The sequence below is a fragment of the Camellia sinensis genome, chromosome 11, assembly GCF_055761805.1.
Source record: "Camellia sinensis isolate YWXY chromosome 11, ASM5576180v1, whole genome shotgun sequence".
Taxonomy (NCBI): Eukaryota; Viridiplantae; Streptophyta; class Magnoliopsida; order Ericales; family Theaceae; genus Camellia; species Camellia sinensis.
Genome location: NC_138971.1, coordinates 176212489 through 176224294, shown reverse-complemented (window position 1 = coordinate 176224294; position 11806 = coordinate 176212489). Strand labels below are relative to the sequence as shown.

Genomic DNA, 11806 nt, shown 5'->3' with positions numbered 1-11806 from the left:
GGAAAGGAAGAGGAGGACAACAACAAGAAGAAAGGAATAGCTTTCAAATCCACCTCGAAACATCAAGAGGATAAGGAAGATGATTCAGATGAGGATGAGGAAATGGCATTCATCACTAGAAAGTTCCAAAGGTTTGTGAGAAAGAAACAAGGTGTACGAAATTTTTTCAGAAAAGACTTCAACAACAGGGATTTTCAAAGAGGAGAAAATCACAAAAAATCAGAAGTAACCTGCTATGAATGCAACAAACCTGGACACTACAAATCAGAATGTCCAGAACTTAAGAAAAAAATTCAAGAAGGACAAAAAGAAAGCTATGATTGCAGCATGGGGAGAAGATAGTGATGAAAGCGACACAGAAACCGAAGTTTGCAAAAACGAGGTTGCTAACCTATGTTTAATGGCACTTGGAAATGAAAATGAGGTAAATGACGAATCCTTTACATTTGATGAATTACAATTAGCTTTTGATGAATTACATGCAGAATTTAAGAAACTTAGTTTGAAAAATAATTGTCAAAAGAAAGTAATTTCAAGTTTATCAAAAGAAAATGAATCATTGACTTCCAAGATAAATGCTTTAGAAAATGAAGCCATGAAAATGAAAAAGGAAAATGAGATTTTAACTCAAAAAGAGTCTTCAATTTCTGAAAAACATTTAGTTGTATTGCAAAAAGAAAACGAGTCTTTAAAAAATGAGCAAATTATTTTAAAAGAAAATATTGAAGACTTGAAAACTACTCTTTCAAAGTTCACTCAAGGTAGAGAGACTTTAGATAAAATTCTTAAAAATCAAAACCGTACTTTTGGTAGAGCCGGAATTGGATATAAACCTTTTTCAAAAGTAAAAACTGCCAAAAATGGTTTTGTATACGCATCTTCTAATCACTCTCATCTCACATGTCATTTTTGTGGAACAAAAGGTCATATTTCACCTTCATGTCCTATTAAAAGAAATCCTTTTGCTAAAATAAAAAAGATGTGGGTTCCTAAGGATATCTCAAGGGTATCAAATTCTAACTTTTATGGACCCAAGAAAAAATGGGTACCAATAGAGAAATCAAATTTTTGTAGGTATGTTTCAAGACAAAATCCAGTAACGATAGATGGTATCTCGACAGTGCATGTTCGAGGCACATGACTGGAAATAAAGCTATGTTCGCCACACTCCAACCAAAGGATGGCGGATATGTGACTTTTGGCGACAATAGCAAGGGTAAAATCATTGGTGTAGGAAGTATTGGTAAAAATCCCTCTCATATTATTGAAAATATTTTATTTGTTGAAGGTTTAAAACATAACTTGCTTAGTATTAGTCAATTATGTGATAAAGGTTATAGAGTTATTTTTTAGAAAACTCATTGCACTATTGAAAATACCTTAGAAAACAAAACTTTATTTGTAGGTTATAGACATGAGAATGTATATGTGTTTGATTTACATGATTTATCTTCTCATTTTAACATTAAATGTTTATCTGCTATAAATGATAATGGTTGGCTTTGGCATAGAAGATTAGGACATGCTCATTTTGATTTAATTTCCAAGCTTTCAAAAAATGAGTTAGTCATAGGTTTACCAAAAATTGTTTTTGAAAAAGATAAACTTTGTGATGCATGTCAATTTGGAAAACAAACTAGAATTTCTTTTAAATCCAAAAATATCGTTTCAACTACTAGACCGCTTCAACTCTTGCATATTGATCTATTCGGACCATCTAGAACATTAAGTTTAGGAGGAAAATCTTATGCCCTTGTTTGTGTTGATGATTACACTAGATATACATGGGTGTTATTTTTAACACACAAAAATGAAGCTTTTATAATTTCTCAAAACTTTGTAAAAGAATTCAAAATGAGAAAAATCTTAATATTTGTAGTATTAGAAGTGACCATGGTAGAGAATTTGAAAATGATGATTTTATTAAGTTTTGTGATGACTTAGGAATAGATCATAATTTCTCAGCCCCTAGGACTCCTCAACAAAACGGTGTGGTTGAAAGAAAAAATAGAACTCTTGAAGAAATGGCTCGTACTATGCTTTGTGAAAATAATTTGCCTAAATATTTTTGGGCGGAAGCTGTAAACACTGCATGCTATGTTATAAACCGTGCCATGATTAGACCTATTCTTAAGAAAACTTCTTACGAACTTTGGAAAGGTAGAAAACCTAATATTAGTCACTTGCGTGCTTTTGGTTGTAAATGCTTTGTATTAAATAACAATAAAGATAATTTAGGAAAATTTGATGCTAAATCGAATGAAGCTATATTTCTTGGTTATTCTATGTCTAGTAAAGCTTATAGAGTATTTAATAAAAGAACTCTACTTGTTGAAGAATCTGTGCATGTTGTTTTTGATGAATCTAACGATATTATTTCCAAGAATCTTTTAAGTAATGATATTGTAGAAAATCAACCAAGCATGGAGAGTATTTATAAAAAAGAAAATGAAGAAAATCCATTACGCAAACATGACGAAGAAATGACAATGGAGAATCTTCAAGAAATATATGCTCTTCCAGAAAATGACTCAAATCTACCAAAAGAATGGAAGTATGCTCATGGCCACCCCAAAGACCTCATCATAGGTGATGCGGCGGAAGGTATAAAAACTCGTTCCTCTGTTAGAAATATTTGTGGTAACTTGGCATTTGTTTCACAAATTGAACCAAAATCATTTTTAGAAGCTGAAAATGATGAAAACTGGATTTTAGCAATGCAAGAAGAATTAAATCAATTTGAAAGAAATGAAGTTTGGTTTTTGACCCCTCGACCTAAGGATCATCCCGTTATTGGTACAAAATGGGTTTTTCGAAATAAAATGGACGAATCTGGAGTTGTTACTAGAAATAAAGCTAGATTAGTAGCTCAAGGCTATAATCAAGAAGAGGGAATTGATTTTGATGAAACTTTTGCACCAGTTGCTAGACTTGGAGCTATTAGAATGTTACTTGCTTTTGCGTGTTTTAAAGATTTTAAATTATATCAAATGGATGTTAAAAGTGCTTTTTTAAATGGGTACATTTCGGAGGAAGTCTATGTTGAACAACCTCCCTGTTTTGAAAATCATAAATACCCGGATCATGTTTTCAAACTTTCAAAAGCCTTATATGGCTTGAAACAAGCTCCTAGAGCATGGTATGAAAGATTGAGTAATTTTCTACTTGACAAAGGTTTTTGTAGAGGAAAAATTGATACAACACTTTTTATAAAAATCAAAAAGGAAGATATGCTAATCGTTCAAATTTATGTTGATGATATCATTTTTGGTGCTACTAATGAAAATTTGTGCAAAGAATTTGCTAAAGACATGCAGGGTGAGTTTGAAATGAGTATGATGGGGGAATTAAATTACTTCCTTGGTCTACAAATTAAACAAACTAATGATGGAATCCATTTAAATCAAACGAAATATATCAAAGATCTACTCAAAAGGTTTGAAATGGAATCATCAAAGCCTGCAGCAACTCCAATGAGCACATCGATAAAAATCGACAAAGATGAGCAAGGTAAACCCGTAGATGAGAAGAAATATCGAGGTATGATTGGTTCTTTACTTTATCTTACTGCAAGTAGGCCCGACATAATGTTTAGTGTTTGTATGTGTGCACGTTTTCAATCCGCACCGAAAGAGTCACACATCATCGCAGTCAAACGCATTTTCAGATATCTTGTCGGCACTCAAAATTTGGGATTATGGTATCCTAAGGGAACCACCTTTGAACTTTTTGGTTACTCAGATGCCGACTTTGCGGGATGTAGACTTGACCGAAAAAGCACTAGTGGCACTTGTCATTTTCTTGGACACTCACTCACCTCTTGGTTTTGCAAAAAACAAAACTCAGTGGCTTTGTCAACTGCTGAAGCAGAATACATTGCCGCCACTGGGTGTTGTGCACAATTGTTTTGGATGAAACAACAACTTCAAGATTTTGGATTTCACTATGATCATATTTCTATAAAATGTGACAACAAAAGTGCCATTAACCTTTCAAAAAATCTTATTCAGCACTCACGCACTAAACACATTGAAATAAGGCATCATTTTCTGAGAGATCATGTACTCAAAGGTGACATTGAACTCGAATTTGTGCCTACAAATTGTCAATTAGCTGACATATTTACCAAGCCTCTAAATGAAGAACAATTTTATTATATTAGAACAGAACTTGGTATGATGAATACTCCAATATAATGTTTATATTAAAAATAATTTTTTAATAATTAAATAAAATAAATATTGTAATAATAATTATTATTATAAAAAATAATAACCATAATAATAATATACATATATTTATATATATGATTTTTCTCTCTCTCTCTTCCGTTCCGTCTCTATCTCTCACCCACTCTCTCCCTTACTCTCTCTTTTTCTCCTTCTCTTGCTGTCTCGCTCTCCCCTTCTTCCTCTACCCTTAGCCGACTCCATCTCCACCCTCACCATAGCCTACAACCAACTCCACCATCCACAAAATCATCGATCACTTTCATCACTATCACCATCCATCCAAATCCCTCACTAATCTTCCAAACTCCATCACTTCTCCGCCCGAAATCTGCATCACCATCTTCACCGATTCATCAAGTTCCATCACCGATCCATCAAGATCCGTGACTGATCCATCAAGATCCATTGCCGATCTACAAAAATTCGTCACCGATCTACCCAATCGTCTCAATTTCTTCCGTTCATCAAGGTTATCACCGATCAACATGTTAAAATTTTTGTTGCACTGTGTTGTATTTTTTTACTTGTTATATGTGCTCCAAATTTTCTTGGATTTAATATTGGTTGCTTCTACCTTGATTGAAGTATTTGTTTTTATTTTTATTTTCTCATTTTTTGCTAGTGCACTTGGTGTAGTTGTTTATGGCCAGATCTTAAGGGCCTTTGGTGTCATAGATTGGTAATTTATTTCTTCAATTTTATGAAATTTCTAGTGCATTAACTCAGGGGGAGACTCATATTTTGAGATTAACAATCATTATAAAAATATATATATATAAAAAAAAAAGGGCATGTGTATATTCTGTGCATAATTTTAGGGGGAGTATATATATACATTTTTTTTCTTATCTGCCATACTCCTTATCTGCACCAACAAACAATTTTTTTGTGCAAAGTCAAAATTTAAAAAAAATAAAAAATAATAATAATAAATAAATAAAGGAAGAAATGCTCACAATTTTATTTCAGAAAAAGAAAATATTACTTGATTACAGGTAAATTTTCAGAAGGTTTCACAGATTTTTTCTTTTTCACTTCTCTCAACAATTTTTCATGAGCCTCTGTTACATGCCTCTCTCTATTTTCGATTTCTGTGAGTCTTGGCATTATCACCGTTGCATAATACTGCACTGCATGCTCCAACTGTGCATTTTTTCTTTTTAGCTCTTTCTTCTCCTTACACATATTCACTACTTGTTGTTTTAACAAGCACACCTCATCTCTCCATTGCTGATTTTCTTGTACTTTTGCTTGTAATCGTCGCGCCATATTGGAAACTGCAGTCATGGCCTGTGTACTAAGAGCCATAGTGTGATTAATAGCATCGTAATCATTTCGATTGCCAATACCACTAGAACCCTCATTTACAGGCATAGCATGTGCCTGCGTCACTGGTACTCTCTCATTTGCCTGCATTACAGGCACCTCATGCAGGTCCGACTCATTGATAGCCAAGGTAAGGAATGACATGATTACAAAAGAAGCTAAAACAAATTTTTCTCTCAAAACACTTGATGATTTTGTATCTTTGCCTCTGATCTGTGTCACTTTTTATACACACCATTGCTCCATTCCTCGATGCATATTTGCTATCTCTGCTCAAATATTTTATTTATCCATACTTCCTGCGCTCGAGATGCTCCAAAATCCCCACAATGATTCCGACAAGACAGCCGGCCCCTTATTTTATTTTTGGCCACCCAGATTATTGTATCCACTGTGTTTGTTTCTTATCTTCATCTTTATTTTGATGATGTCAAAGGGGGAGAAAAAATATGATTTTGAAAATTATATGTCGCATGGTTGTCAAATATTTTGTCAAATTTATTTTGTGTCAAATCCATACAAATATTGCCATCATCAAAAAGGGGGAGATTGTTAATCATATTATTTAATTTTGATGATGTCTAAAATATATTAGTTAATATACATATTATTTGACACAAATTATTATCTTTTTAAAATATATATATTTGTTAAATATTATTTAAATAAAATAATATTATCTTTTTAAAATATATATGTTAAATATTATTTTAAATATTTTCAAAAACTTTACTATTCACTTTTTGAAAAATAGGGTTAATTACTATTCATCTTTTGACAAATCGATTAATTATATTATTTTGACAAAAATGATTATTTTAAATATTTTCAAAAACTTTACTATTCACTTTTTGAAAAATAGGGTTAATTACTATTCATCTTTTGACAAATTGATTAATTATATTATTTTGACAAAAATGATTGATTGGTTGTATTATTTTGACAAATTTGATATTTATGGGTTGTCTTATTTTGACAAAATTAATATGGAGTGGTAAAATACATTTAGTTTAAAATCTTTACAACATATACAATATTTTAATGATGACATATATTTTCAGATCCATCATAAATATTATTTATAGAGATTTTTCTGTATGCAAAATTTTGATCAGAACTTATATAACATTATATGCAGAATACATCACGTGCGCTATTAAATTTTTTACACTACATTAATTATATCATATTATAATTAAACAAGAAGAACAAGATGGAGTTATGTATATATGTATATATATATATATATTATAAACTAGATGGAGAAAATTATTTGTTTGTTTGAAAGTTGTGAACTTTGTATTAAATTGTCTACAAAAACGGTGGCTCCATGTTTGAAAAAAACAAGAAGAAAAAATCAATCTTATTTTTATCTTTTTAATTCTTATAATTTGCTGACTATTTAAATTTAAGGAGTGTGCTTATGTAAGCAATGACATCAAGAGCCTGCTTATGTAAGCGATGACATCATGAGCGTGCTTATGTAAGCCATGACGTCAGGAGCGTGCTTATGTAAGCCATGACGTCAGCAAGGAGTGTCCAACGGGTATATTTTTGTGTATAAATAGAGGTGTTGGATGTGGAGAAAAAATCAAGAACTTGAAGAGAAAATATTTCTGTGAGCTCCAAAATTCTGAGTATTCTGCTCTTTCACTTTCAGATCTAAGTCTAGTTTTTGTTCTTACACTTTCATATCTACTCTTTGTGAGAGAATTATTGTAAAAGTGGGTTCAGTTACCACTTATTCTTATTCCTTATTTTTGTGAGAGATTTTGTAAGGGTAAGACATTTATTGTTGAGTGAGGCTCAATAGATAAGAGTAAGTCCTGTGCCAAATCCACAAGCTTGGTGGTGTATTTATTCAATTGATAGTAAAGAAATTCTCAAGGAGGTTCCTTGGGGAGTGGACGTAGGCCTGGCGTGCCGAACCACTATAAATCGCAGTGTTTGATTTTCTCTCTCTATCTCTTCTACTTTTATATTGATAATTATTATTATGTTTTTTTTATTTATTAAAATTCTGAATATTGTGTTATTTTTAGTATTGTAAAATTTTTAATAACCCAATTCACCCCCCCTCTTGGGTTGCCTATCTGGGATAACAAAATTTTATTAACCGGATTATGTATGTAGAATATTCAATCCGATAAAATTGACAAAATTTTAGGGATTGTTTGTGATGATATAAATAAGTGTACTTTTTTGTCTTTTTACGAAAAGATGTGCAAAAAAGTAGAGATGTGATATAATGAATAAAAGATAAAAAGATAAATTATTTTAGAGTTGCCAAACTTGACCTTAATATTGAGAGGGGTTGAGGAGTATAATGTCAAGTAAAAAAAATACATAATAAATAAGTATCTCACTAATTTAATTAAATAATTAATTCTACACTAATTTATAAAATTATTAATCATTTAATTATTAATCAAACAATTCCAAAAGGTATTAATAAAATTTTTATTATAATATAACTACATCCTATTTAATTTATATTTATATTATAAATTTAAAATTTTCTAAATGTTTTTGTTTATTGCATAATCACTCATAAGACTCTTTTTTCTTTTTTTTTTTTTTTTTTTTTTTTTCATCATCTACTTAAGGCCCGTTTATTTTTAGCGTTAGCACTTCACTCCGAATTGTTAGTGTGATGAATAGTAAAATTAACTTTGGTTTTTGAACTCTGATTTCAGTCTTTTCGGTTTAAAATAAACCTTGGACAACAAATAATAATCTGAACTGAAAAATGATATTAACAAAGTAATTATATGAAATACTATAGATTTTATAGGTTTTAAATTAAGGTTAAGTTGGGCAACTTAAATATAATTTATTTTTTTATTTTTTTATTACATTATTTTTTTATTTTTTTAAATATTTTTTTTATAAAAAAATAAAAAATACACATATTTAAATAATCTTATACCTAAATATATGTTTTGCGTGAAACTCCGTAGTATTCCCCCGACACTCGTGTCTCTCTCTCTCCATACATACTTTTCTCTCACTAGATGGTATAGTCAGACAATCGACATCACCTTTTCTCTCTCTCTCCTCCACCTAAACGCGTTTTGTTCCGTCATCGCCACTCTCATTCGCTCAACTACACACATTTGTGTGTGTCTCTCTCTCTCTCTCTCTCTCTCTCTACAATGTATCATTTTTCCACAGTCTTGCTTTGACAATTCTACACGCCATCTCACCCTCTCTTTCCCAGTAATTTCTTCTACAAAAAATCCCAATTCAACTCTCTCTTCCCTTCATATATACCCCTCACTCTCCTCCTTCTCTTCTACCAATCTCTCTCTCTCTCTCTCTCTCTGTAATCTGTATCTGAATCTATAAATATATATATATACATTAATATATTGGTGTGAAATTTTGAAGCTTTTAACATGGAAAACAATCAGCAATCGTTCTATCAATTCAGCGATCAACTTAGGGTTCAGACCAACAACTTGGTCAATCTCTCTCTCAACGACTCGATTTGGAGCAATACCTATGTCTCCAAAAGGCCTGAGGAGAGGCGGAACTTCGATATCAGAGTTGGTGGCGAACTCAATTCGGTAAACCCATCGAGCAATTCGAAGCAGATCAACGAATCGGATTTCAATTCGATTTGGAGCAATTCGTATGCTTCGTCGAAGAGGCCCGAGGAGGAGAGGAGGAACTTCGATATCAGAGTCGGTGGTGAGCTCATTTCGCTGAACCAGTCGAGCAATTCGAAGCAGAACAACGAGTCTGATTTCAATAATTTTAATCAGGGTTGGAAGCTTGGTGGGTCTGATTTCAATGGCTTCAACGATGGTTGGAAGTTGGGTTCTTCTGGGTTGGGATCGTCACAGGTTGGACTCAATGGTGGGTTCAACAAAGGGATTTACTCGAAGCCTTCGATGAATTACAATTTCAATAACAACAACAACATCAACAACAATAACAATGTTAATGTTGCTGTGAATTCGAAGAAGATTGGTAATGGAAAGGGTGTAGATGATCATCATCATTATGGGTCTAAAATTGGGAAGAAGAACAAGAATAACAACAACAATAACAATAATAACAGTAAGGATAACAGTAACAGTGACAGCAATAAGAACAGTGTGGATAAGAGGTTCAAGACTCTTCCACCATCTGAATCTCTGCCCAGAAGTGAAACCGTTGGTGGGTATATCTTCGTCTGCAACAACGATACCATGCAAGAGAATCTCAAAAGACAGCTCTTTGGTATGTCTCTCTCTCTCTCTATAAACGTTCAATTATATATAAATATGTCAATTACTTGATAGCATGATTGCTCTGGAACAACAAAGAACGGATAGCGTGATTAGTGTTATTGAATTATACTTAATTGCGATATTCTTGTTCTGTGTGGGTAGTTTAGATTGATTTATCGTTACTTATCCAACCAAATGTCCAATTTTTGTTGAGAAAGATTCAAAATTTCGAATTTGAGATGATCAATTTGTATTAAACACTTCAATAAAATGAGATATTGCTAGATCTGCGCTGAAATTCTGTTATAAAACCAATTTATGATATGGATCAAGCTTCCAAAATCGATATGTTTGGTTCGTCTTTAAGGTGTTTGTAGTTTTATTGCTCTTGATGTTGTGTTTCTATTTGAAATCCTCAGTTCAAAAACAGAGAGAAAAAATAAAAAAATAAGATTAGTAGTTTCATTAACTTCTGCAAATCTTGTGCTCTTTTCTTAATTCATGTTTCTTTAATGAACTCCCAGGCTTGCCGCCACGCTACCGTGATTCAGTCCGGGCAATAACTCCAGGCTTGCCCCTTTTCCTCTACAACTACTCCACCCACCAACTCCATGGAGTTTTTGAGGTTTGTTTTACTTTCTTTTCTTAAAATGTTGCTTACATAACAATTCTTTAATCTTGGTTGGCGAGGACTCTTTTCACTGTTAAGATACTTCAATTCTGGTTTGTTGTGGTAACATACGCACTGAAATTCATAATAATCCATAAATGTTTTTATAATTTAACCCCAAGGTTTGGAAATTTCGGTAGTCGTGTGACTAGCTTTGTTAATTACAAGCACGATACTCGGTTCTTTCATTTGGGGCTTCATGTTCATTGTCCAAAAGGATAGATTAAAGATTCACTTGTTTATCTTCCAATAAGAGGCCTCTATCTTCTCAAATTTGTATTTTTAAAAAAATATTTAGATCTAATTCAAGATTGTGCATCTTACTAAGTTGAAAATGGTCTCCTCAGGCGGCAAGTTTTGGAGGAACAAATATTGATCCAATGGCATGGGAGGACAAAAAGAATCCCGGTGAATCACGTTTCCCTGCTCAAGTATGTTAAGTAGATTTTAATGAATTTATAACATTTCTTCCATTTTTTCCTTATAAATAACCAAAATTCTCCTGTATTTACGCACCAAATTGACAAATAAAGTTGTTGCGAAGTTGCTAATGCTTCATTAAATTCTGCTTTTGAATTCCAATTTGGGATTTACAGGTACGTGTTTTGACAAGGAAGGTATGTGAGCCATTAGAAGAGGACTCTTTCAGACCAATTCTTCATCATTACGATGGCCCAAAGTTCCGCCTTGAACTCAACATTCCAGAGGTACAATAACAGTTTAGATGAGTGTAAATTTTGTATGATCTCTTTTTGTGAGCATATTTTGTGCCTTGGTATTTGCCAGATCCAATTCTAAACCTATGTTTATGTTTGAATGTTGCAGGCACTCTCTCTGTTGGATGTATTTGAAGAGACCAATGTTTAAAGACAATCAACATATTGCCATAGAGGCAAACAGATACACATACAAAAGAAACAACAGTGATGAGTAGTAAAAGAGGAATATAAAGGAGTTTGGCTATTATAGAAATATGTTGGAGCTAGAAGGGTTTGGATAAGGAATAGCAGAGGGGGTCTATGTGATGTATGATATATGTAACTCTTTTTTGTATGTGCTTTTGTATGGAGGAGGCTGTTGTGTTTCCTCTTTAGTTATTGGGCTTGGCACTAGTATATAATGAATTTGAGTATATATGAAAAAAAAAAATAACTTCTGCTATTTATTTTGGCTTCAATTGTGTGGAAACTGTCCCATCTGCAGACGTAGCTTCTAAGTAATTACTTGCAGTGTGAGTGAACCCACCATTTACCTTGGGGGTTCCTTGTGGAGATTACCCTCTAATTAGATGATTTGGTGGTTAAGAATTGGATTAGAAGCACCAGACCTAAAAGTCATAACCATTGGCTCAAAAGGTGGTG

General features: G+C 32.6%; 1 protein-coding gene across 1 annotated transcript; it reads left to right on the top strand.

Moving 5' to 3' along the window:
- The first annotated feature begins 7151 nt into the window (after positions 1-7151).
- Positions 7152-11606, top strand: LOC114300909 (DCD domain-containing protein NRP-B). The gene is made up of 5 exons (XM_028245790.2): positions 7152-9785; positions 10300-10400; positions 10793-10876; positions 11042-11152; positions 11271-11606. Exons 1-5 carry the CDS (start codon positions 8957-8959, stop codon positions 11310-11312), a joined length of 1167 nt encoding a protein of 388 aa, XP_028101591.2. The 5' UTR covers positions 7152-8956; the 3' UTR covers positions 11313-11606.
- Positions 11607-11806: the final 200 nt, after the last annotated feature.

What these genes read in the sequence shown, in the direction of transcription:
- LOC114300909 (XM_028245790.2), top strand. Translation starts at nt 8,957, where the DNA reads ATGGAAAACAATCAGCAATCGTTCTATCAATTCAGCGATCAACTTAGG. An exon ending in TCTCAAAAGACAGCTCTTTG is followed by an intron (nt 9,786 to 10,299) that starts GTATGTCTCTCT and finishes ATGAACTCCCAG; the next exon opens with GCTTGCCGCCACGCTACCGT. An exon ending in AACTCCATGGAGTTTTTGAG is followed by an intron (nt 10,401 to 10,792) that starts GTTTGTTTTACT and finishes TGGTCTCCTCAG; the next exon opens with GCGGCAAGTTTTGGAGGAAC.